This window comes from Heloderma suspectum, chromosome 7, assembly GCF_057233095.1.
Source record: "Heloderma suspectum isolate Gila_16-S chromosome 7, 16-S_ref, whole genome shotgun sequence".
NCBI lineage: Eukaryota > Metazoa > Chordata > Lepidosauria > Squamata > Helodermatidae > Heloderma > Heloderma suspectum.
The window spans coordinates 113,432,343-113,459,984 of record NC_139464.1 but is presented as its reverse complement, the minus strand read 5'-3'; the positions used below and the strand labels follow the sequence as shown (position 1 = coordinate 113,459,984).

Here is a 27,642-nt window from a genome sequence, read left to right as displayed (position 1 = left end):
ATTTCCCCTTGCTCCAGAGACACTACATTCATCTCTGGGAAAGAGGTTGTGTGAGAAGCCCATGCTCAACTTTGGACTTCTTAAGTTTACTTAGGGTGCAATCCTATGCATGTTTAGACAGAAAAATGTCCTATAACTCCCAGCATGCCCCAGACAGTATGGCTGCCTGGGGAATGCTGGGAGTTGCAGGGCTTGTTTTTGTCTAAATACACATAGGATTGCACCCCTAATAATTGGAATTCTCTATTTTGACAAGATAACCAGTGCATTGCTGTAACGAAACTCTATACATATCTAGTTGTAGGCAACAGTCATAATCCAGCAAGGTGGACCTGAGCTCAGGAAACATTTTGCACACCTCCAGCTCCCTTAGCACTCATGTATGGATGCTGGGGGAGGGAGCGAATCCCCATATCTTGTAGCACCTTGAGTTGCTGATGGTACTCCTGCATTGTGAACATACTGGTTGTGACTGGAAATCATGCTAAACCAGCCTCCCCAACCTGGCGTCCTGCAGATGTGTTGGACTACAACTGCCATATAAAACTCCCATGGTGCTGGCTGGGCATAACGGGACTGGCTATTTTATAGTCCAACACATCTGGAGGGTACCATGTTGGGGAAGTTTGTGTTCAACCATAGTTAGTGAGGTAAGAATGATCCGCAGTGAGCCTTGGGCTCAAGCATTCCTCCTGCCCCTCTCCTCCTCTGGCATGGCCATGAGAAGGAGACTGGAAATTTCTGCTCCTGTTTTAGATTAACTGCAGTTTAGTATTACAACCAAACCTGAAATGTAATACATTTTGATAGGAAGTTGGCTTGTTTCCAGTAACCATAGCTAGGTTTAGCCACAGTTTGCCAGGTTTGGACAACAAATGTAAAACAGAAGGGGAAGCTGCTCTAAACCATGGTTTAGCAGGATGACCAAATGTGGCCAATGCCAAAGAAATAGCTGACAGCACTGCATACCTGTTGGGAAAGGGAGACTCCGCCCTTTATGTTTTCTCCCCTTACTCTAACAGGTGATCAGCCAGAGCTACTGTTCTTAACTTTCTCCCTGATCCAGCTAGGGCGATCCATAGCATAAGCAGACTTCTGCATGCAGATGATTTGCTGGATCAGGAACAGTGGTCCTATATATATAGGATGTCCATTCGAGTGCTGATGTCAGTCCTCAGTGCACTGCTTTCAGTGGGATGTGCATTCGAATTCAGTTCCCCATCCTCATTCTGGCACAGCTGGTCATGCATAAAACTTTTTAAAAATGTGACTAGAACTGAATCACATGATGAACAGGGAGGCTGTTAAGTCTGATATGTTCATATGTAGCATGGGAAATGTCTCTAAGATGTTTTTCCAAAACAGAATGGGCTGAATTCCACCAAAATTAAGCACCATTAATTTCAACTTGATTAACTCTCCCATTGGAAATCAAAGTATTGGTTTAAGAGCCAGTGTGGTGTAGTGGGTAGAATGTTCGAGTGGAACTCCGGCGATCCGGGTTCTAGTCCCCACTTGGCCATAAAACTCACTGGGTGATTTGGGGCTAGACATTGGCTCTCAGCCTCACCTACCCCACAGGGTTGTTGTGAGGATAAAATGGAGATTAGAGGACCATGTAAGCTGCTGTGCAAGAAGGGGGAAAGGTGGGATATATACGTAAAAATAAATACAATTTAAAAATAAGTTTCCCGTTGAAATCAAAGCTAACACACTCTCAGCACGTGGAGGCATATTTGCACAATTCGTCCCCCTCAAAAAGGAGGAGAGGGAATGTGCAAACCCAGCGTTTGCATGTACAGGCCTCTGCTGAGTGCACCTGTGCTATGTAGCTGCTTTAGATGCACGATGCAGGGCATATCCTGGCTCCTCCGTCACCAGAAGACTGTCCGCACCTAGATAAATATCTGAACAGAGCCCAAGTCTCTGCCGACCAGCTTTCTGAATTGGTTGAATTTATTACTGTTTTAAAAACGCGCGCGCACAGTTGAAGCAGGAACAGCAGTGAAGAAGGAAAGAGGGCTCTCTGCACGAGGGTATCTGTGCGGCGCTGAATTGCTCGAACGTGCACCCGGTGTTTTGGGGAGGGGCGTGTGAAGGGGGCGGGGGCGGGGGCGGGGGCGGGGGGGGAGCAGCTTGACAAGGCCGTATTGTTATCTCATGTTGCCTGGAATGAATCAGGGTCACCCGGCCCCCCGCCCCGCGCCGTGGCTTCCGACGTTGCACCGTTCAGGGCACCTCCGGCACAAGAGTGGGCAGGAAGCGGGCGTCCCCGTGGGAGGAAAGGGGAACTTGAGCGCCTGGCTCCTTTCAGCACTCGCAGGGGAGAAAGCTGCAGTTCAGCGCTTCTGGCCGCGTGCCCCCCGTCTCCCCCCCCCCGGCCCCGCTTTCCTGCTGAGAGACTGGAGACTGGGGGGGCAGAGGGAGAGCGAGGGCCCTGCGGAGCCTGACGCCGCGGCAAGGCGAACGGACAAAGGGAGCCCACTTCTGGGAAAGGACCTGTTTTGTTCCCGAAGGGTGGGTGGGGATAAAGTGCGGGGAACGCTCCACCCTCACAGCGCCCGGCCTGGCGGCTGCTTCTGGCGGGAGGTGTTGCCTCCCCCGGCCGCCTCCCCCCTTCCCGGACCGCTGGAGCCTCCCAGCAGGAGAGCAGGGCGCGCGGCGAGCCCAGGAATCGGGGAGCGCGGCGCGCGAAGGAACGCGGCCCGCTGCGCCTGCTGCGAACTCCGCCTCTCAATCGGCTTGTTTTTCCCATCCAGATCTTCCAATGGAGGCAGCTGGAGAACCTGTACTTCAGAGAGAAGAAGTTTTCCGTGGAAGTGCATGATCCGCGCAGGTAAGAGCCGCGTAACGTTTCACGCCTAGCAGCGCGCTTTCCGGAAAAGACGCGCTCCGAGCGGCGCTCCAGGCGGCGCGCGAGCGAGAGAAGGGCTCTGCCGGGTCGTTCGCGAGGACGCGCAGCTAATATGGCAAATCCTGGGGTCGCTCCTGCAGGTTGACCGTCAGTACGGTATTTAGCCTGCAACCTGCTACACACTTACTAGGGAGTAAGCCCCACTGAACTCAGTAGGACTTACTTCTGAGTAGACGTGCCTAAGATTGCACTGTTCGTGAATTTTTAAGAACTCCGACCAAACTGTTCACACGCAAAGGTGATCATGAGACTGGGCTAACAGCATGAGCCTATTCATGTCTACTCAGAAGTAAGTCCCGTTGAGTTTAATGGTACTTACTCCCAGGAAAGTGTGGCTAGGATTCAGCCCAGTGCCCTCTTGAAAGTCACTTGCAGCGCAATCCTATAGATGGCTACTCAGAAGTAAGCCCCATTGAGTACCGTGGGGCTTACTCCCAGGAAAGTGTGTTTAGGATCTCAGCCTCACTGAAGTTCACGAGTTTCCTTTTAAGTATCCTCAGGAACTTTATGAAGGGGATTATGAAGTTTTGTGTGCCCTAGTAGCAAAGTGCAGTTTTTGAACCCGTTTTGCCTGACAGTGTGAATTCAGAGCCATTCTTCAGAGGTCTGTTTCAGTAACCCGTGTGATATCTTGAACTTGTATATTCCTTTGTTGAGTTCTGTTTATTGCTTATTAAATAACTGGAGGAGGGTGAGAATATAAAACAATATGTGGGTTTGACCTTTATTGTTACTGCAAGCCATACCCTTCACCTACCCATCTGTTGCTGTTTACAGTGCATGTTTAGACAAAAGTAGGTCCCCCAGCCAGCATGAGGGATGCTGGAGAGCTGTAGGACTTATTTCTGTCTAAACATGCATAGGATTGCACCCTAATATATTGTGTCCTCATATGCTGTAGTCCTTTAATGTTTATGTCAGCTTGTAGTCTTCACTCCTTTTACACTGGGCTTTAATTTTGTCCAACATAAGAAACTGTCCACAGCAAGCATAATTGTATGGTCTAACAAAACTATAAATGGAGCTCATTCTATAATTGCTAGTTTGGTCATTGCAAGTGATGGAAAATTGTTACAAGATCCCCCGCCCAATCCAAACTGCTATCTATAATACACATGTAAATATTCTGTGCAAATTGGTTAATACACATATTATCTCTGCCCCTGAAAACTTGGGAATTGAAAACCAGGCTCTGGAAATGTTGCAGTTCATATGTTGCATGCATTGAGTTTAGTTCTCTGCCTTTGAATGAGTAGTGTTGGGTTGGTTTTTTCCCCTCTGTTTGCAAATCAGGTTTTTGCTCATCAGCACAAATGACAGAAACTAGCACTCTGTTCCAGCCCAAAGAGAGAAATCATATATGTGGTGTGCTGGTAACAATTTCTGTGCTGATTGTTAGCTGACAATCTTTTTCATGTTTACTATATATTGCCAAGGTCTGTTCTTGTGCAGGCTTTCAATATTTTCACAATAGACCCCTAGAGTAGAAATATGAAAAGTAATAGTTGCATGTCAGGTGTACTTATTTATGTTCTTTACATTATGACTAAGGCCCACAACATTAATTTTGGCCACAATCGACCAAGATGTTTTCCTGTACAAGCCTCATTGAAAGGAGTATGTGTGGTACGAGATCCCAACAGTTTCTTACACAAGACAATTTCCTGGTAGATTGTTCCCCTTGTGATGAGGCTTAAAAATAAGTAATATCACTGCAACCATTGCAGCCAGTTGATCTGCATACATAATTGGAAACATACATCACTGAGTTTACTGATTTAGCAAGATCACCCTCCAGGGCCAAGCCTTTTGGAAGTAAGCCATACATGCCATAAATGTCTGTTTCCATATACATTATAGAGGCTTTCTGTTTTATTGGACCACCTTTTTGGTATTATTGCACGCAGTTTTTCAGGTTACTCTGAAAATGAGCAAAATATAGGCAAAATTATGCTGAATTTGCATAAGCTATACAGATCTTTTCATGGCAGAGGGTTTGGTTACCTTGACACAAAAATGTTGATTTTTCTTTTAAAACACACACACACACACACACACACCCCTTCATAAACGTCTGTCATCTTGCCCATGCTGTATCAAGCGTTCGAAGACAGTCACGTATGCTATGTTCATCGTAAGTGGATGGCTCTTTAAAATATCTTCGGTGAGAAGCAGCGGGATAGTGTAGTTAGCATGTACTATGTCCTCTGGAGTTGTATGAGATTTAAGGGCTTGGAAATAGCTGGATGTATCTTAGCACAGCAAAATTCCTTTCAGCACAACATGCCTGTGATAAGAATTTAAGGTATGTCCCCCCAATGTTAATCTCTTATGACCACTAGCAGAACCACGTTGAAGGGGATGAGTATGCAAGGCAGGGCATCACTGTGGTGAATGGGACTCTTTGGCTTGCATTCTGGTCACATAAGCTCCCGGGTCATGTTTCTTCACTTCACTTTGATACAAACTAGAGGATTATTTGTGTTCCTTATGGTCACTGGGCTAGTAGTACTTTAGATTACCCTGCAGCTGGAGACATGCCACTGCTAACAGTCTTTGGCTGTCATGTGATCAGAAAAACAGTCACCAGGATTGGAGCAAATTTAAAGGCACATAATGCAGGGATCAACTTGAACATGTTTTCCATACTGGAAATGAAAATCTTAGATCAGCCTTCCCCAACCTGGTGCCTTCCAAATGTTTCAGACTATAACTCCCAGAATCCCTGACCATTGGCCATGCAGGCAGGGACTGATGGGAATTGAAGTCCAAAACATTTGGAGGGCACCAGATTGGAGAAGGCTGCCCTAGACAGTTATAGTATATTACTAGCCAGAGCCCGCTATACAACAGCATACTTGGGATACTGGCTAATCTGTTCCATCCTATTGGCCCAGGAAAGACTCCATATTCCCTTTTTTGTATTAACAAACCACTCCATCGTATTTAGTTTTAGTTTCTGTATTATTTTTTAATGATACAGAATAGTACTTTCTTGAATATGAACCAGATTGCACAGAAATATAGTTGTGTTTAATCTAATAAACTTTTTTTTTTTAAATTACCCATGTTCTAACTGCCAACTAGGAAACCTGGATCCAGAGGGAACGTATTTAAGATTCTAGGCATTTAGCCAAATGGGATGGTGTTTTAAGATGAATTGTTCAATGAAGTGGAGGTGGAAGAAAGGTAGTAGCAACCATACAGTACTAGTTGAGCATTGCTTTTAAGAGAGTCTTTGTCAACATGTATCCGTACAGATACACAAAAGCCATAGAAGGAACAAGATACATCTAGCAGCCACATTTATGGTGGTGAATGAATAAAAATACACACAGTTCTGGAATGTGTAGTCTCTCTAGCCTTACACTGATGTGCACTTATTTTACTAATGTGCTCAGGACCTGAAATTTCAAGACAGAACTATATGTTACAGTAGGGATGGGGACCATGTGGCCGTCCAGTTGTTGCTGCAACTTCCATCAACCCTAGCCAGCATAGCCAATGGTGGGGGTAATGGGAGTTGTAGTCCAACAACTTCTGAAGGCCCACATGTTCCCCATCCCTGTGTTTCAAGGAAAACCCTTGAAACAACCTTTCACACCTGCTGATTCTCTCTTGCAGTGCCCCTCAAGCCTTTTTTTAATCCCCCAGAAGTAATCCCCCAGCCAGGAGGAAAATGGCCAGAGGACTGCTCATGACAGAAATTAAACAGTTCCAAATCAGGAGGTAGTCTGGGGATGGGTATCTAGGGGAAATGGCATGTTAGGAAGTAAAAATTAAAAATAAGATTCTGAAGGCTTAGAGGCTGGGATAAGGTTGAGCAAAACAAGAGGGAGAAAACGCCAGATGCTACTAGCAAATTATCTTTAATTCTTGACCCAACACATTTCGGATTGTAAATCCTTCGTCAGGGGCAATTTTGCAGTAATATCCACAAATGCTGTGGCTCCTGTACATTTATGGATATTATTGCAAAGGTGCCCCGAAGAAAGATCTACAATCTGAAACACGTTGGGCCAAGAATTAAAGATAATTTGGTAGTTGCATCTGGAGTTTTCTACCTCTCTCTCTCTCTTTTTTTGCCATTCGTGGTGCTATCCCTCTTTTTGTGTTTGCTGCTTTCACTTTGTTATAAGATTGAAGACAAGATAGCCTTATCAATGGCTACTAGTCCTGGCTACCAGTGGCTACTAGTCCTGATGACTGTATGCTACCTGCACTGTCAAAGGCAGTATGCCTACGTACACCTGTTGCTAGGGAACATGCACTCATGTTCTGTTTGTGGGTTTCCCATGAGCAGCTGGTTGGCTGCTGTGTGAACAGAATGCTGGACTAGACAGGCTCTTGGTCTGATCTAGCATGGCTCTTCTTATGTTCTTAAAATGAGCCTGCAGGAACTGTGATGCGGCAGGAGCCGAAGGTGCTCTGCACCTAGCAGCACCCTCTGAGGTGTTCATAAAGTGGGGATTGGAGAAAACAGATGGTTCTGATTTAGGTGACCCCAGAGAGCGGTGTTACAAAAAATGATAACAGTGTCAGTAGTAAGTTGAAATATAGGTTATTCACCTTGTAACAGGGATGGGAACGTGTGGCCCTCCAGATGTTGTTGGATTGCAACTCTCATCATCCCTTGCTATTGGCTATTCCAGCTAGGGCTGATGGAAGTTCCATTCTGACAACATCTGGAGGGCCATACATTACCCACCGCTGTTTTATAAGAATTGCTTTGCTGGATTGGGCCGGAGGCCTGTCTAGTTCATCATTCTGTTTCTAGCAATAGCCAGTCATGTGCTACCGGAACTTTACAAGCAGCAGGACATGAGAGTGATACTCATTGCCTGTTGTTGGTCTCGACATTTGGAGATCCCAAGGGATGGTGCCTCTGAACATGGAAATTCCACAGAGCTATCATGGTTATTATTGATAGACTGCTTCTCCATCATTGTATACACCATTATTTCACACATGCTGCAAAAAGCAGGCAAAGATGCAGTTCAGCAGCACAGCACATGTGCACAAGTGGAGTGCTGTCATTGTTGGCAATGGGAGATGAAAGTGCAGCATTAGCCTAGCTAGTATTGGAAGTCCCACAAGTTTGCAGAGTTCTGGGGCACAGCCAAAGTCTCATACCATTTTGCCCATACAGCAGCAGTTATTTCTTATGCCATCCATCTTGCTCATACAGGGGGGAAAATAAGCTTGCAGCACTGTTGTAAAAAAAAAGCAGTATAGTATACTGAGTGTACCTTGGCAGATAGTAACCGAAATATTATTCAAATTATCTTGCCAATATGTCTGGCTCCTGTATCCCTCTTTTCACACTGTCTGGTTCTTCTACTTCCTGTCTTATACCCTTCCTGTAACCTCTGCTTTACCTTTTAGCACATTTTTTAAAAATCTGTGACCATGTTCCTCATCTTAATGTCCACTTCTATTTGAAAAAAACTAATTCCAAGTTGTTTAAAGCTCATATTCGGTGTGGTGCATTTAATACGGAGGTGTAGGGAGAAAAGTTGAAATCACCCCAAATGCAACAGTTGTCATACTGGCATGAAAAGCATTTTTATTGCTGGATCTGCAACAACAAGAAGTTCCCCTCCCTACAATAGTTACTGGCTAGGTTTCGTCTTCATTTAGCTATCTGCCTTTTCCTTACTGATTACTGAAACCTTCCTCAGTTGAAAAAAAGAAATAAGAACATAAGAAGAGCCATGCCGCCCACAGGAAACCTACAAGCAGGACGCAAGGCAACAGCACCCTCCCACCCATGTTCCCCAGCAACTGGTGTACATAGACTCATAGGCTCAATACAGTTTGGGATCAATTGCACATGTTTATAGATTTAGGATGCAGTCCTAAACTCATTTATTAGAGAGCATAAGAATATAGGAAACTGCTTTATACCAAGTCAGAGCATTCAGCCGTCTGGCTCAGTATGGCTAACAGAGGCTGTCTCGGTATGTTGGCCATGTATACATCAGCAAAAAAGAGGAAATGTATCACCCTCCCAAAAGAGGACAGCAATTTGCATATGCTAATTAGTATGTATACGTGCAAATTTAGATATTAAATAGTGTGGAAGACTGTGACTAGGTGACCTGTGTGCCTGCTAAATATTGATGGGCAACAGTTCCTATGGTTCTTTACCTTTAAACTGGAATTCTCATGTGCAGAGCTGCCCTTCAAATGGAGGACTGTCTTTTGTAACACATAGGGGCTGTTCGCATGAGCTGACAGCCCACTGTGGGGTCAACCCGTGATGAGCCGCAGTGCCTGCCAGTGCCAGTTTGCATATGCAACCCCCCAGTCGGGGGTTGCCTTGTTGCGCAAACTCAGCAAGCGTGGGTTATGTGAGGGTTAAACAATAACCTTGGTCTGTTTTAGGGTTATGTGAGGGTTGTTTAACCCATGCTCACTGGGTTCTCGTGATACAACAACCCCCAAGTGGGGTTGCATATACAATCTCATTGTGGGTTAAATAACCCATGATGCGCTGCGGTGTGTTGTCCAAACCCAGTCATGGCCACCCTGTCTCCGGGGTTTCTAGACAGCTTTCCAGCCTTACCTGGAGATGTCAGGGATGAACCTGGGACCTTCTACATACAGAATCTGGGCTCTGTCACTGAGCTATAATCCTTCCCATTGAACACAATGATGCCCTACATTTGCCCAGGGCTGGCCTGACCATTAGCAGATTTTCTTGTGTCATTAAAAGGCAGCAAATTATTAGTTATTAATTTATTATTATTGTATTTTTATGGCCAGTTAGCAGGAGAGGTGCTTGTAGGATTTTCTTCCTTAGGTGCCGAAGTAGCTTGGTTGGCTTTGGGTTGGCACATTGATGTGGGGGGAGTGGACATTTTCTACTTTGATTCAGGCAGTAAAATGTCTTGGGCCAGCCCTGCACTTGCCTTTCTTTTACTAAGAGTAAATCTCATTGAACACAGTGGGTCTTACTTTTGAGTAAACATGCTTTGGATTTCACTGTTAAGATTGCATTGTTAGTATTCAAAATGAGATTAAAGTTTAGCTAAGTGGGCAACAACAGAGCCTAAATCTCAGCCTTCCCAGAATCCCCACTTTCACGTAAAAGCAGGCAACAACACTTTCCATGTGACTTTTCCACCTACTGTGGAGAGTTTCCATGTCAGCACCAGGTGCCGCTCTCACTAGCATCAAAACCCTATACACCAGGCAGATGAAATAGATGAAATGCATGCAATGTGAGTCCAGAAGTGCAAGGCCTGTTTCAAACTAGCCACCCTGTGGTGAATGTTTATTATTTATTGATTTTGGGGTTACATTTCTGCCATGAATACATTGTTCAATACTGTCAAGTCAAACTTTTATTGCTTATGGCAATAAAGGCCTTTGCAAAGATTCAAAGCACACTCAAAGATATGTGATGCGACAAATCACATTTGCAAATATAGTTACTAAAATACTACATCTATAAACACATTATTTAAAAAATCAGTACATAAAACAGTAACACCAACATAAAAAGTATAAAAACTGTAGAGGTAAAATTAGCCATAGCAACAGTTCATTTAAAATAAGACCAGTTTAAAAACTTGGTTGCTGGCCTTTGAAATCTTAAATGAGTTGGAACCTTCTCCTCCCATGTAAGCTTTCTTGCTCATTAAGATCTTCTGGAGAAGGTCAACTGGTTTGGGAGAAAATATTTGTCTGAAAAGTGGGGCAAAAATATAATTAAATAAATAGTAGAGTAAGCCTAAGGTTTCCTTGGGGAAGACTTGCATGCCAATCCTTCCATTTTATTTCAGACACAAGATTGACATGCTATTTTACTCTTGTACTACAGAAGAAATAATTTTTTTAACTGTTATCCCATTGGTCAAGAGTCATATGATCTCTCTTATGGCAAAGCCCCATCTCACTATCAACACCAAATGAATGCTAAATAACTGCAAAACTCCATAACCCCATTGGCAACTTGGGCTGAGTAGTATGGAAAGTATGAAGCTTCCAAAAGTCCAACTGAAAATGTGTCAGAGCTGATATCTAACTCTTTTTAAAGCAAAGACTTGCGTGATTCAAAAAGTTCTACTAGCAGTTTTTTTAAAATTATCTGACTATTTAATGAAAGACGCTATGGACACCAATGACAGTGCTAGGATTATGACCCCGAAGGAGTCTCAGGTCAGTTTCATGTTTGCTAGCGTAGTTACATACTCTCATCCCTGTTTTGGCATGTTGTTTCAGTTGATGAGATCACCAGCTTCTTATTTTTGCCTTAATGTTTCTTGTGCAACATGACAGAATAAACAGTTGGGGGTGTACTTTTCACATTGCAAGTTAATTCCCCCCCCCCTCTGCTCTTCTAGGGCATCTGTGACAAGAAGGACATTTGGACACAGTGGCATTGCTGTCCACACGTGGTATGCCTGTCCTGCCTTGATAAAATCCATCTGGGCTATGGCCATTAGCCAGCACCAGTTCTACCTGGACAGAAAGCAGAGCAAGGTAAGCATTTTAGGAATGCGGGGAGCAACAGAACCACCCTGGATATGACCACTTACATCCCATCTTCTAATCCCATGGCCTCAGTGCCATAAAATCATGAAGGGTTTAAAAAAATCTGTGCAGATTAGCAGGTAGCTAGAGGGGGCAGAAAGAGAAGGGCTGCTTTCCCCTTTGTATGCTTCCTTGAATCATTTCAAATAGCTTTGAGATGATCCATCTTCTACATTTCTGTTCTGTAGTCAGGATTCTGTGGGTCAATATGGGGAGGGAAATGTTTGGGAAATCCTGTTCTGTCAGGATATGACTATGCCTTGATGATCTTCAGGTCCCTTCCAGGCTGTGGGCTAGGTTACTCATCTGGTCTTCAATGTCTGTTCAGCTGATCTAGAATCTCTCAAAAACATTCATTTACTGATGAAAATCCAACAGTCAACGGCAGCTGTAGGTCCTCAAGGAGAAAAGTCACCCTTTACGCAAAAACAAGTAGGGGGCAGTATTTGGAAGCCCTTTTTTTACAAGCATGCATTTTGGAAAATAAAGGCAGCACTGATTGAAGCTTGTTCATAAATACAGTTCTGCCTTCATATAATATTTTGTCCATAGTAGCTATTTACTTATTCTGGACAACGTTCCAAAATATCAATAGTTCATAATAATTAAGAAGAGGTGACAACTCCTGCTGGAATAGGGCTTAAGGATCCCTTTGACTACTTGATGAACTTTTAAAATAAAATAGTTTGAAAGATAATTTTTACGAAGTGCATGAGTCTCCTGTGATACTGGCCTTGGTAGGAATATAAGATAATTGCTTTAAAATATTTCAAGAGTGAGGGAAGGATGAAATAGGCATGATGGATTTGCAGTGAGATCTGTTCGGTCCATGCTACCATTACAAATCGGCCATAGGCCTGAAAGCAACCAAAATGAAATCAGTTGTTGGGTGGAGTCAGGGCCTTCCAGAGCTCATAAAGCACCAGTGATCTCATTGGCCCCAAAAGGGCAGTGAATCGATCAACATGGAAAAGAAATGCCTTTGTCCTCTAGCAGTGCTGCTTGGTCAAGGATAGAGCTTATTAGTGGGACCAGGTCTGGTTAGCTTGGGTCCTAACCATTTGATGCTGAGGCCTAGGAGTTCAAATGTTTGTTCTGCCTCCTGTATGAAGCCTAAAAATTGGTGCTAGCTCAGAGGAACTTGAAATGCATTTTTCCAGCTATAATTGAGACCGAGAACAACTGCTAGAGAGTAATAGAGAGCCTGAATAAATATGATCTTGCTATATAAATAAGTGATTATTGCAGTCTGGTGCAGATGGATGCCTCTCAGACTCTGTTGCTAGAGGGCTAACCTACATGGGCTATCTGAGGGAGCACCTTCTTGACCTCCATCAGTTAAGTCTGACAGCGTAGGTGGATCTTTCTGTCACTGTATCTTTGAGTGCTTCAGCCTGTCTGTGGCTTGCTGACTGATTACAGCCTGATGGGCTACTGAGACTATTTAGAAAGTCACTTGGGAAGTCCAGGCAGCTTCTGCCTCAGACGTCCTGGAATCCTCCAGATGTCTGTACTGTTTACTCTCCACTTTGGGGCACGTCAAGATGGTGCTTGCAGCCTCCAGGAAGACGAAAAGTATCCTGAAGGAATTCTGCTACAGAGTAGGGAGAACCTCTGTGCCACACTGAAACAAAGCCTTCCTCCATTGGTTTTCCCCACAGTGAAATAACAGCAGATGGATCATGCCTTTTTAATACTGCCCTCTGAATGTGTTAGGGACATTGAGTTGCTTGTATGAATTGGGCTGTGGTTTTTTAACCCATATGTCCAATGAAGTCACTAGGAAACTTCTGCTCATTTCAGCAGATGTATGAACAAAGCACGACCTTTACTTCAGGGACCCACGTGGGTGGCTGCACTTTTTATTGGCCCTGATTTTGAATCCACCAAACAGGGTGACATATTTTTATCAACAACTAGAGCTGAAATTTAGATAAGGGATTTATAAAAGCTTCTGACTGACTAGCCTGTGGTCCTGTGCTAGTTTCATTATGGATTCAGGAAACTCTATTGTAAACATAAGCAGATCCTTAAACTCTTTCTGTCTTTGTACAAGGAAAGGAAAAGGAAGAGGAATTCTAGGTTTGGCATTTTATGCCTCATAGCGCTACTTCATTAATAATGTTTCAGGTGCATACCTGAGATGTTTTGAATGTACAGCTAAAAATGTAACGTGTAACAAATACAAACAACCTGTATTTTGCAAATACTTGTATCATAGATTCACTGATCAGGAAGTCAGGTTTGGCTGCAGGTTTCTGTTGAATGTACATTCAGCAACAAACCCAGATTTGGTGACATCTGTTAACTACATTTTGCTGCAGTAAACCAACATGTGCCTCAAAAGCAAGCAGCGGGCATGTGTATGGGGGCGAGGGCACAGCCGATCACTATTCCCTGACCCTGGCACATATTCTGGAAAATAATAATAGTGAGGACTGCCTTGCATGCAGGAAATGCAGTAGTCATACTGTAGCTATCAGCTCAAATTCTGATAAAATCTTGTGGGCCAGCTTCTTCCTGCCTGTTTCAGTGAAATTGGCGTCTAGTACAGTGGCTTTTCCTTATTTGAGTCGTTAGCAGAATATCTTCCATTATGCTGGGTGGGGTGGAGGCAGAGGGAGAGCCCATATTTTTGCAGGAACCCAGGAGATGTGCCTTCTAACTCTACAAAGTCCATGTTAGGAGAAGATGAATGATTCAGCATTCCCACTGTCGGTGTCCTCACGTGGCCTGACTCTACAAAGTCCATGTTAGGAGAGGATGAATGATTCAGCATTCCCACTGTCGGTGTCCTCACGTGGCCTGACTCTACAAAGTCCATGTTAGGAGAGGATGAATGATTCAGCATTCCCACTGTCGGTGTCCTCACGTGGCCTGACTCTGCAAAGTCCATGTTAGGAGAGGATGAATGATTCAGCATTCCCACTGTCGGTGTCCTCACGTGGCCTGACTCTACAAAGTCCATGTTAGGAGAGGATGAATGATTTAGCATTCCCACTGTCGGTGTCCTCACGTGGCCTGACTCTACAAAGTCCATGTTAGGAGAGGATGAATGATTCAGCATTCCCACTGTCGGTGTCCTCACGTGGCCTAACTCTACAAAGTCCATGTTAGGAGAGGATGAATGATTCAGCATTCCCACTGCCGGTGTCCTCACGTGGCCTGCTTTACAGTTCTCTATTGGAAGGGCTGTCAGAAGACAGCCCTTCATTTGAAGCTGATACAATGATGAGACTGGAGATAATTCTCAGGGTGCTGACACTGGCCATGTAAGGAAAGTAAGAGGACAAAAAAGAATCAGAAGCATAGGGGAAGGTTTATGTATTATCCTACAGGTTAAGGATGTGGGGGTGGGGGGAGTGTTAACAGCGTCAAGTCTGAATAGCCAGAAGTTTTCAAGCGTCTCAGGACTGGATGGAGTTTCTGTTGGAAATAATTCCAAATCCGAAAGGCTATGGTAATCTAAACCAGAATATCTGGCAACAAATTGTTCAAGTTGTTCAGGATGCCTAGTGGATGTTACAGTTAATGACCCAGGGAGAGTATCATCTGTGGATAAGGGTTCGTAGGTTCTTTGGGGGGTAATTTTTCTTTGTTGTTGAAAATATGTTTAATTTTTAGAACCAGACTGTAGACATTACTTTTCTTAATGTGCGTCAGATGTCAGTTTTAAGTAATAGTAAGTATCAGTGGGTTTATTGTATGGATCTGTAACTATCTTGGTTTGCTTGATGAAGAGAAGAACGTCAAGGAAAGGGCTGTTTGATGGTGTTATTGTGGTAAATTTGATTATTGAATGTGTAGTGTTGATACAGTTCTTGACTTACTGCAAACTTTCTTTTTCCAGGTTACAAAGATGTCATCCATGTATTACTACCAAATGAATTTGTTGTCTGTGGGCTCTTTAAGAATGCCTTGCCAATATTTGCCCATAAATAAATTGACATAAGATGGAGCCATGCAGGCAGATGCCCACAGCTATACCTTGCATTTGTAGGTTGTGCTTATTGATGAAAGTAGAATAGTTGCGTATGAGACCCAGTGATCCTCAAGCGCGAATAACTTCTGTAGGAGTTTCCAGAAAAGTCTGCAGTTGAGAAAAAAAAATTATATCGCCTGGAAGCCATTGTTATGTAGTATATTAATCTAACTGGAAGTGATGTAAGATGTGACAAGTACAGTATTATTATGAAATTAATGCTACTTATTCGCTGATGTAATCTTAAGCAAGAAATCATTTGTGTCTTTGATGGAAAGTTTTGTACCAGAGTTTGGAAGTGTAGGTCAATATAATAAAAGACCTTATTAGTAGCTGTGTCGTTGCCTAAGACCATGGGGCATCTCCACCTGCTAATTTTATGAGTTTGGGGTAAAATGTAAAACTGTCTAGAAAACAAATTTGAGTTGGTAAGATCAGTTATTTCGTTGCTGAATAATGTTGTTTTTAAACCCCCTTTTTGAAAGTGGTTTATTGAGATCTGTTCTGATACCTTTGTCAAGGCATTTATAAGTCTTGTCATCCTTAAGTAGTTTCAGGCCTGCAGTTTTTAGTACCATCACAGTGCCACGTCTGCCAGCTGGATTCTCTTCTGAATATTTCTTGGGGTATTTCTTTTGAAGGGTTGTCATCATAAATGGGTAATAAGATTCTGGTAACAGATGGAAGAAAATGTCTAAGACATAGTTTCTGTTTGATAGTTACTATAGCACAGATTTCTACATTTTTTCCAGTCCAAAATTCATGCAGCAAGAAGCCTGAGTGAGATCGCAATTGACCTAACTGAAACTGGAACTCTGAAGACTTCCAAACTAGCCAACATGGGAAGCAAAGGAAAGATTATCAGCGGTAGCAGTGGGAGCCTTTTGTCATCAGGTATGGGTTTTTTGTGATGCAGTGTTGACTCTTCAATTAAAAAGAATTGAGGATTGTGATGGTACTTACTGGATGACCACATCTGAGCCAAGGTGTTTTGGAATGGTGCTGTAGTTCACACTGTACAAAATTCTGAAAACCATCCCCAGCCATTCCATCCAATGGCCATGCTGGCTAGGGAGGATGGGAGTTGTAGCCCAGCACATCTGGGGGGCACCAGTTTAGGGAAGGCTGATATAGACTGTAGCTGTGAGACTTGAGAGCAGGCAGATTCTATAGTGTTGGGTGGCAAAGGGGCTGTTCACACGACATGACAGCCCACCATAGGAGGTTGCTGTGAGTACAGGAGGGTTGTTGTGTTGTGCAAACCCAACCAGCATGGGTTATGCAAGGGTTAATCAGCCCTCACATAACCAGTGGTATGTTTATTTAATTCTCGCATAACCCACACTCACTGGATTCGCACCACACGACAACCCCTGAGTTGGAGTTGCATATACAATCTGGTGCCCATTGTCTCCGTGACTCATCGTGTGTCAAAAAACCCCACGATGAGCCGTCGCATGTCATCTGAACCCATTCAGTGCTTCACCAAAGGATTGCAGACCTCTCTTACTGTAGTCTAGTGGTCATTATCTCTTCTAGCCTTGAAAGCTGCTTCTAATCACAATTTGAACATGGAACTTGGGAGGTGGGGAGGGGAGAAGCCAGTGCCATGAACAATGAAGACTGGTGCATTTCCTCCTCAACCTGCCTCTCTCTTTGCCTTCTGACTGTCTGAATGGAAGTCTGAAAGCCTGGGAATTCACACCTGGTACTCCCTGTAATATCACAAGTCACTGATGGATTTTTCAATTCACACTAGACCGGAAGCAGTGTCTAAGCCTAGAACATCTGGGTTGACATGTTTTTCCCAGCATGGCAGGTGGTTCACACAAGCTGTGACAACTAAGCCACAGCAGCCTCTGCAACATTGCAGGGGATGTTGGAACACAACATCCATACATTTACCATTAAAAAATGGCAGTGGCATTGCTCGTGCAGTCTCTCTTAGGGCAGGTTGTCTCTTAGGCCAAAGATGGGTTGTACCCTACCTGATGAAGACCAGCGCTGTAGACTGTGTATTCAGAATGAATAAACAACCTGCTTGTTGTTTAATGTATTGAAAATTTGTGTGAGCAATAAACAAATCTGGGTCTTTTTGAGTGGAGAGAAGAGGGTATGGAGAACCCAAATATATGTATATATATGCTCTTAATGTCTACATAGCTGTTGGAAGTGAACTAGATGTGTGTTATTATTTGGCCAATATGCTCTAGTCCTGTCGTAGTGCTACTTCCTTATTTATGTGCCTCTCTTCTTTATCTGCCAGAAGCATAGAGGGAAAGAAGGAAGACGAGGCTATGGTGTATAAGAACAGACCTACCCACGAGAATGGGCTGCGGTGGTCTCAGTAGGAGGTGAACTTGCTAGGAACAATAGATCTCATGTATCTGCACGATGAGTTTAGGAGTGAAATAAATTTCTAGGCATCCTATCTAGGTTAGTTTGTGTTCAAAGAGGGAAGATAATACTGCTCATTCATTTTGATCATATTTCCAGCCACTGCGTAGAAATAGTTCAGTACTTTCTATAGATGAGAAGAACTTGGGCACAGAAAGATGTAACCTTTGTGGCAAGGCAAGGAAGTGAGCCTCTGTCTATGCCAAGTTCCCTAACTGTACAAAATCCTTTTTCTTTTCGGCTCCCAGTAAGAGCACCAGGCCTCAGAGTCTACTTCTAACTCAGACCTGTTTGCTGGGCTCCTCTGTAGGACCAAGGGTATTAGCTGCCTCCTTCTCATCGTCCTGGTATTTCCAGACCAACTTCATTGTGCCTGATCTTGAGGTGTCCTTTTCTCCATCTGCCAGTCTGCCCTTGCTCAGCCCTTCTCCGTGTGGCTCTGTTACGCACCAGCTTCCAAGCAAGGTCTGCCTGCTCCAAGAGTGGGTGGCCATTTGCCAGTGATGCCTCATTTTTGAGTAGCACATATTAAACTACTGGAGGATGCCTGCCAAAAGTGAAGAGTCACAACGGCCCAGAGATTTCTGTTTGTTTTCAGCTGCTGAAATCCACTCTTGCCCTATCTGACTTCTCAGAGCAACAGAAACCATTCCCAGATGGTACTCCCACTGATGTATGTCTGATATTATAATCCTTAGAATTAATTGTATATCAATATATTCCAGTGTTTACCTCGCCTGAATGGCCTGGGACCCCTCCCATTAAAATATCAATAATAAAGCAAAAGCCCCGATTAAATTTCTTTTTGAACATATATGCCCTCCCCCCGCCAATCCGGCAAGGAAGATCTGTGCATGGAAGCAGGCGTGTTCTTGCCGAGCTGATGCATGTATGCATTTGAAAGCATATTTACATCCACACTGCAAGTCATGATTTTATGTGTCTGGGAGGGTGCATTCCCCTCCGGAGCCACTTACCTTGAGTAAGACTGGTTGTATGTGACTACAGGTAGATCAGGGCTGTAATGATCCAGTACTTGTCTCCGGCTTATTAAATGCCTGCCTGAATAGAGAAATCTTAGAATAGTTTCAAGCTCAGGTGGAGTGAAAGTCATTTACTAAATCTACCAAAGTAGTCTCAGTTCTGGAAACTGGCTGGAAACCCAGCTGGCAAGGATACAACACCTGTCACTGGTTCGGTGCACTTGAAGCTCTGTGGCAACCACACGTTCAACCATGTTCTCTAAAAAGGAAACGTTGGTTGCAAGACTGGAGCCGTAAAACTGCTATTATCCATCCAGCTGTAGGCCCTTGCTGAAGAAGGGGATGGCAGTCCCAGCCAGCAGACATCTAGATGTGGGACTGCCCCCAGAGGCAACCTGCCTGCTTTGATTTCTCCCCATAATATGTAGAAGTAGTAGTAGTAGAAATGGCTGATGTTACTACATCATGCATTTCCCTGCCTTAGTCTACATAATTGGCTGCTGAGGGAGGTTGTGTGGCAGGAACACACAAGGTGATGATGTCATGCCACATGTTTCTTCTATTACTATCCAATACTTACATTTGTTTGTTTATTTATTTCACTTCTATACCGCCCAATAGCCAAAGCTCTCTGGGCGGTTCACAAAAATTAAAACCAAACGGCACACAGTAAAACAATATAAAATATATAGAACATTAAAACCACAATATAACAATACAACCACAATAAAACCTAGCAGCAGTGCAGGAATTTAAAATACAGATTTAAAACAACAAAGCTAAAAGTCTAGAAAGCTAAAATGCTAAAATGCCTGGGAAAATAAAAAGGTCTTCACCTGGCATTGAAAGGAATACAATGTAGGTGCCAGGCGAACCTCACTAGGGAGCTCATTCCACAGCCGGGGTGCCACAGCAGAAAAAGCCCTCCTCCTAGTAGCCACGCGCCTCACTTCCTTTGGCAAAGGCTCACAGAGAAGGGCCGCTGAGGTTGATCTTAAGGTCCGGGCAGGCACATATGGGAGGAGGCGATCCTTCACATAACCTGGCCCCAAGCCATTAAGGGCTTTAAATGTTAGTACCAGCACTTTGAATTGGGCCTGGAAACGGACTGGAGAGAGGAGGAGGAACTTGACACAGCCTTGCATTTTTGCTTGGAACTCTATGTTCTTCATTGCATTTAGTTCTGCCCTCAGCTGCTCTTAGCTGGCCTTCACCGCCCAAGATTTGTTTATTTGTTTCATTTATATCCCACCTATCCTTCAAGGTGCCCAAAGTGGCATACATGATCCTCCTCTCTATTTTAACCTCACAACATCCCTGTGAGTTAGGGTAGGCTGAGAGTCACCGGCCCAGAGTCACCCAGTAAACTTCATGACAGAGTGGGGAGGAGAACTTGGGCCTCCCCAGTCCTAGCCCAGCACTCTAATCACTACACGACACTGGCAAGGGTCCAATTTTCAACGTAGATCCTGCATAGTTTGCCTGCATAGCGCCAAGTCCTTTTTTTTTTTACTGGTGAAAAGTTGCAGCATGGTTGTATTTCTGAAGACAGTTCTTGAGACATAATTCTTGTATGTTCTTGAATGAAGATGTTCCACAAGCGCAAAGTGTTACTATATTGCAGGGGTCCTTTATACACACACACGCACCTGTGTGTGTGCGTGTGTGTAAGATGTTGCGCAACCTTGTAAAAAATCTACAACAGTAGAAATATGCAGTCCTGGACTGCCATCTGCTTCTGATTATGGAGGAAGTGTACCCGCTGGGAACACACAGGCTCTCAAATGGAATTTGTGTGTACCATCTGAGACCAGCAAAGCTGAGTTTTATCCTTCCATTGTTTTAAAATCCACACTGCCTTTACATTGGAAAGGTTTGGCAGAAGATTCAACTTGATTAAAAATATTTACACATAGAGCCCCCATGGTAGTTCCCTTTCCTAGAACATGAGTAGTGATGCCTTTCTCTTCCTTCTGCCCTGGAGGGCAACCACAAACAATCCAGTGTTTCTTCACAGAACTGTTTGCTGGAATAGCAGTGGCTGTACGGTTTCTGGTTTGGTCTTGGGCTGATGGGTTTTTGTTTGTTTGTTTGCTTGCTTTGGCTTCTGTTCCGCTGACTGTTTAAATAAGATAAGCAAAACCCAGGAAATGCTCAGTGTGTCCCTCAGGAATTCCTGTGCTTGTGGGCAACATTCCTGCATCTGTAAAAGTCACATGCCTGCTGCCATTGCTGCTGTTTTTATATGAATATATTAACTCTGCCTCCTTGGGCAGAACTAGATGCAATGATAGCACCCCTGTGTTTTCGATAGGGATGTCGGAGAATTTCTCCACGAATCTCCGGGAGGCTGAATGCCAACGCATTCGTCCCCCCGAAATAGTTGGGGAAATTCTCCAACCCCCCCGCCGCCCCCCCCCCCGGGATGGGACTTACCTCTGTCGAATGCCCCTCTCGGCGGCGGGTCCCAGCAGCGTTTCGGCAGCGGCAGGGGCGGCAGCCGGTCTTCCGACCGGCTGCCGCCACCGCCATTTCCCAGTAAAGTGGGGGGGGGGGAAACACGTGATAGGCTACGTAACGATTTACGTAGCCTATCACGGCTAGATTTTCAAAGTCAGCCATGATAGGCTACATAAATCTTTACGTAGCCTATCACGGCTGACTTTGAAGAAAAAAAAAACCCGTACACAAATGGCAGCGCCCATGGGCGCCGCCATTTGCGTTCCTTATTTGGGCACAGGTAGTCTACGTAAAGATTTATTTACGTAAAGAATACGTAAAGCTATTTGCGTTGCCCTTATTTTCGCCATAGTCTACGTAAATCTTTACGTAGACTACCCGTGCCCAAATAAGGAATGCAAATGGCGGCGCCCATAGGCGCCGCCATTTGCGTACGGGTTTGTTTTTTTTCAAAGTCAGCCATGATAGGCTACGTAAAGATTTACGTAGCCTATCACGGCTGACTTTGAAAATCTAGCCGTGATAGGCTACGTAAATCATTACGTAGCCTATCATGTGTTTTTTTTTCAATTTACTTTTTTATTTCGCGGCCGGGGAGACAGGGCGCTCCCCCCCGGCCTGAATTTCGGGGGGAGAAACGGAGTGCCTCCCCCCCCCACCGAAAACAGCTGTGGGACCAGGTAAGGGACTTTCGTCCATCCTTAGTTTTCGAACTCATGCTGCTGCCAATCCTCTGTAGAGCCAGTGTGTGTGGGGGGGTGATTTCAAGTAAAGAAGAACCAGTGGGCAGGAGTGGGGTACTGAAGCCTTCCTCTGCTTACTTTTCTCACGTGCAATTCCTCATCCCCAAGCCATTCTTATTCTAGCTGGGCTTATTTCCAAGTAGGAAAAAACAGACTGGGGAGAGGTTGCAGGGGGGAAAGTGGTGGTTGGTGGAAGGTTCCGCACACTCCAGCTGACGGTCGCTTTTTCACTAGAAATTACCCATTACGTCAGGCACAGTGTGTGTTTTGATGACATAGGTCTGTTGCCCTCATGTCGTCTTCTATCCTAATATTAGCTTATGTCAGAGCTCAGCGTGTTGGCTTTGTCATCTGGGACTAACTTTTGGTTTGAGTGGAGGTGTGGGCTCCTAGTAGACTTCGCAGATAGTTTTAGGATTTATTATGCTGCCCAGAATTTAATGGCTTGAACAACAACAAAGCAAGAAAATGGTACATGTACGTTTATGGCTGAGTCTTCTGTCATTAAATACAAAGGCAGAAGCCAGATTCTTTCAAAACTGCCACTTCCATGTTTAAGCACCCTCCAGTAAACTCATATGCAGTGTATATGTGCTTTGCCATTCAAACGTGGGTTTTTTCTTATACTTGGATTTTAAAAGTAAATTGTGAATCTGCTCTAACTGTGGCCAGCTTTGCACATTACGGTGTACAGGGGAAGGAAAAGAAAGAAGTGCAAGTGATCAGTGTTTCCTCTTTACATGTTTTCTACTTCAACATGAGGTGAGGAGTTGTGCATCTCTCCCTGGAAAGTTATGTTTGTGCTCCAGATGTAAGCTCCCCCCCACCCCACCTCCGCGCACATACACACACACCATGCAGCAGACATGCAGTTGGAGGAAGCACAAGGAATTCCGAGTCTGTCACTGCTCATCCCATGCTGGTGGGAAGTAGGAAGAGAACTCTCTACATCAGCTTATGAGCACAGTGTATCCGCTTGAATTAACACGATTCGTCACATCTTTTGTCTGGATTTTTTTTCCCCCCCGCTCTGTTCATTTTAGTGAGGAGTAGTGTGGCTGGGTATACACATTCCTTGGATGTACCATAATGAACATAGTAGTTTTTACTGGTGAGAATGGAAGTTATTCTAGCTGACCTAAGATTTTACTGATGATGACATCCTAGATCAACAAGTCGCTTAATAGAAGTAAAGACATAGTGAACATGGGGGGCTGGGGGAGTTGTTCTGCTTACTAATAAATGGAAAACTAGAAAAATATGATTCCAAAGCAACCACTGACAGAAAAGCTCTTGAGCTTGGGAAGTAAACTGGCCCAATGGTTTGAATGAGAGCATGCTGGCAAGGAGAAAATAGGTTTCACTAAAAAGATTAATTGTTCTGAAGGAGTGGGCTTCTTTTGCCTTATGTGTCCCAATTCACTGGACTGGTTCACACAATCGAACAGCCCACTGTGGCTTATTTAACTTGTGTGCTGGTGGCCATTTTGAATATTCGTTATATAAGGGTTAAACAGCCCTTGCATAAGCCAACAACAGACCATGGGTTATGCCCAGCACTTGCCATAGCTCACTGTGGCTTAAACAAGCCACGGTGGGCAGTACTGACCCGGTCAGAACCCCTCCACTGTGTGAACTGGGTCAGTATCCCTCCACTTTGTGATTTTGGCCAAGCTACAGGTGTCCTCTTCTAATACTCGTATTTCTAGAACTAGAGGTTATGGAGATGTTATGGCTACTGCTGAAAAAAACAGCATGGTGGTCTCTTCGTCTTCTCTTCCGTAGTCGTGCCAAGTAATGATGTAATCACATTCAGCCCTGAGTTTGCCCATTCTCATTCCACTTCACTGGGGCTGTTCACAGATAACAGCGGCAAATCATGGGTTAATTAACCCAAGATTTGCCATGGCATGTGCCAGGAGTGTTCTTCAGCCTTTTTGAATATTCAACCCTCAATCGAGGCAATCTATGTGATATCTAAACCTAGGTTGCTACGTGATATCTAAACCCGGACATTATAGGTTAACGGTGGGTTAAACAACCTACATTTAACCTAAGTGCTACTTGTAGGTTAACTGTGGATTTTCAAATCCATGACAAGCCTATAGTGTCCAGCTTCAGAGGTCATGTAGTAACCCCCAATCAGAGGTTGAATATTCAAAATTCCACAGAATTTGCTGAACCGCAACAAATTTTGGGTTAATTAACCCACAGTTTGCTGCCGTTATGTGCAAACTGGGTCAGTGTCTGCCACTTGAGGGTAAGAGAACCCAGAACACAATGATGTCATGACACATGTTTTATTATTATGGGAGGAAAGAAGAGGAAAATAAGCAGGCTCTTATTTTCAACAGCTACTATGCACCTTCTGTAACACCTAACACTGGACTATGTGGAACACTCTTGTTTAATGTATGTTCATAGAATGCACAACTTTATGAGGCTATTTTCTTTAGGAGAACAGCTGAAGTAACAATTTTATTTTATTGCTTACTGTATCGTGTGGCTTATTCTAGAAGCATACTACTTTTTAAAATGTTTCTCTTTTGAATGGGCTTTGTGTATTTATAGTTGTAATGAAACCATTAAAATTTTAATAAGAAAAAAGGAGTGGGTGCTGGGATTAAAAATGCCCCCCCCCTCCGCCCCATGAGCATTTATATCTTCATGGGGCGTCAACAAAAAATGGGCAACAGATGTACTTTGACCTTTGTTAGAATCAAACATTTGGAATAAAATAACTCAGTAGTGCCAGGGGTGAAGTGGGGAGGAAGTTCAAGAATGAGAAACTCAAAATGTAAACAGTGCAAAGCCAAAACATGAAATAAGAAGGTTGAGGCATGAAAGAGACCTCTGGAACCCTTTTCCCATTTTCCTGCCTCCCTCATGATTTAGGCCACCTTTCTGCATTTGTAGCTTACAAGTTTGCAAGAGCTTCTCACATTGTTCATTCTCCAGAGACACAGATTTTATCAATCCATTGCAACAATAAGACATTGTTACTGGGATAAAGCATTAATTATCTTCAAAACAATGCAAGCTCTTGGCAGAAGTAGTGTGAGCATGCTTATAATAAGGACTGAAGTGAAGCCTACATGTATTCTCATCACAGTTCTGCACTCCTTAGTTTTTATTTTGTTTTGTCAGCAGGTTTAGCCAAACTTAAGCCTTGGACCATATTCAGAGTCTGGTCTTGAGGACTAATAGAAGCTCCCTGGATAGACCACTGAAAAACCATCTCTGATAGGGTTCTTGAGTTACTCCCACCATGATTTTGCACTTTGTATAATTCATTTTTAAATGGTTTTTAATTTTTGTTTAACCGCCCAGAGAGCTTTGGCTATGGGACAGTATAGAAATATGAATGCATGCATGCATGCATGCATGGTTTTCTTCACAGGGATATGCTCCTGGTTTATTCCCTCTGATTTTTGCAGGTCAGTTAGAAGAAGGCTATGTGTTCCATGTTCTTAACTAAAAGGATCTTGGCCAGTGTTTTTCCTTGTTTATCTTTCTCAGACATCATCATTTATGCCATGTGATCTTGGAGGTTGCTTTTATACCCTAAATAAGGTCAAAAGAGGGTTGCACTATGTGCTAGTTAACCATCTCAAATTACTACACTCTAGTAGACAAGCCAGTTCAATGTTAAACTCAAGCCAGCCTACTAATAGGGCCCACTCAGATGTTATGTGGGTGATCTATGATTTTATCTCCCAACATAGTTTTTTTCTTCTAAAAGTACTAGGCGGGGGGCGGGGAGCTGAATTGGATCAGGGCTGAGGTGCAGATGGAGGAGGTCCTAGCCCTATCCCTCTATACCACAGCCCTGCTTCAAAATTGTCCTCCTGGAGCTACTGTTAGCCGGGGAGAGGGAAAACATACATGTGCCCACATTGGGGGTGGGCAGCTGGTGGCCCAGCAGGTGTTGTTGGACTGCAGCTCCCATCAGCTTTGGCAGTGGTGCAGGATGATGGGAGCTGAAGGCCGAAATATCCGAAGGGCCACAAGTTGTCCACTCACGGTTTTCCTTTTCCCTGTGTCATGACCAAACCAAAAATTTCTGTGGGGGGAGTGCAGCTGATTTTGGAAGAAAAACGTTATACCAGGAAATCCAGTCATGGATTTCCCGTGGAATGTGTGGCCTTGAGTAGTGCACAACACAGGACCAACAGATTGAGCTAGCAACTACTTGAATGCATGGAAGGTCCAGTGGATGCACAGAGTCCTTGTGGGCACTAGGGCTTTCACACATGTTGGCATGCAAGCATTACACAAAGTGGGGTGCAAGAATGAGCCTGGGGTTTGAATGTGCACAGGCACCCCCAACCCCATAGTAGAAAGTTACCCATGACCCAATGTCTACACATCTGCTTGTGCATCCACTTACCACAAAGGAGGGGAGAATGGAGTGTGTAGAAGTGGGTTTAAAGTGCATTACATCCCTGAAGTAACCGCCACCCTTTTTGCAACAGCCCCAGGACCACGAGCCATTGTCTGGCACAGAGGAGCCCCAAACCAGGCATGTGAAACTGAAACACAGGATTTTCACCTAGGCCTAAAGGAAGCTTTAAAAACTGCATATGAACTCAAGAACTCAAGTGGGTGGTTCTGGGCTTTTATAGTGAAAAGTTTGACCGTGTTACTCATGTCTCCAGTCACATTCCTTTCTCAAAAGGTGGATTCTGGTTCCTTTGCCTTGCCATTCATATTGTGAAGCTCCTATACTTTTCAGAGAGAGGAACGTGGCAGAGAGCTTCCAGAAAAATCCTATCTGGGTCCTATCCAGAAAAACAAGTCACAACTAAGTCTGAATAGTCAAATGCTTATTGTGACTAACTTCCAAGGAAGTACGCCTGTTGGGTTTTGTGGGGGAGAAGGGTTGCTGGCACATGTCGTTGTTAAAGCGCCACATGGTAAAAGCGTTGCCATTTCTGCAGGTTTTTTGTAAGCATACCAGCTTCCATCTTAACATGCTTTAGGCAGATAGGTATTTCCTCCTCAGCATTAACTAGTGGGCGGCCTTTTCCCATCACCACATCTGAGACACGAACTTCCTGTTGCTCTCCACTGGAAGCATTTCACTTGATGAATAGCAAACTTGTCCAGTCACCAAGGCAGCAGACGAGCACAAAGAGCTAATGAAGAACATTCACCTCGCGGGATATATATGTGTGTATCCTGTGCTGAGCAATTCCAGATGGGCCTTATCTTGGCTGTTTGCTGTGGAGGATTTCCTATTTGTTAGTCAGAGTTGAGAGATAGTGGCTGTTTGTGGTCACTTTCTGTTGTTTGCTGACATCCTGAGGCAGTGAATCATGCCTGGCTGCTGGCATGAGGGAACATGCTATGCACCTTCACTCCCAATCTGGGCTCCTCAGAGAATGTTCCGGATGGCCAGTTTTTGGCTGCAAGGTTGACACTGGCAGCCAGGCAAATGAATACAGCAGGAATAGCAGCTGTACTGGGATATTAATTGTTTATGGCATTAGGCATGTAGGAAATAAGCAAAATAAAAACCTGCTGCATCAAAGAGGCCACACTAGGTTGTACATGTGGACACGAGTGATGTCATATAGCTGATGCTGGGATCCCCCGCTCCCCCTTTTCTGGGCATTCATT

General features: G+C 44.2%; 1 protein-coding gene across 2 annotated transcripts in view; it reads left to right on the top strand.

Annotated features, from left to right (window-relative positions):
• FRMD4A (FERM domain containing 4A) overlaps positions 1-27,642 on the top strand; it is a 300,096-nt gene that overhangs the window by 235,139 nt on the left and 37,315 nt on the right. For both annotated transcript variants that reach the window (XM_084811642.1, XM_084811641.1), the window contains exons 12-14: positions 2,760-2,836; positions 11,266-11,404; positions 16,190-16,331. In XM_084811642.1, the coding sequence (XP_084667768.1) occupies positions 2,760-2,836; positions 11,266-11,404; positions 16,190-16,331 (358 nt within the window). The remainder of the gene's footprint in view (positions 1-2,759; positions 2,837-11,265; positions 11,405-16,189; positions 16,332-27,642) is intronic.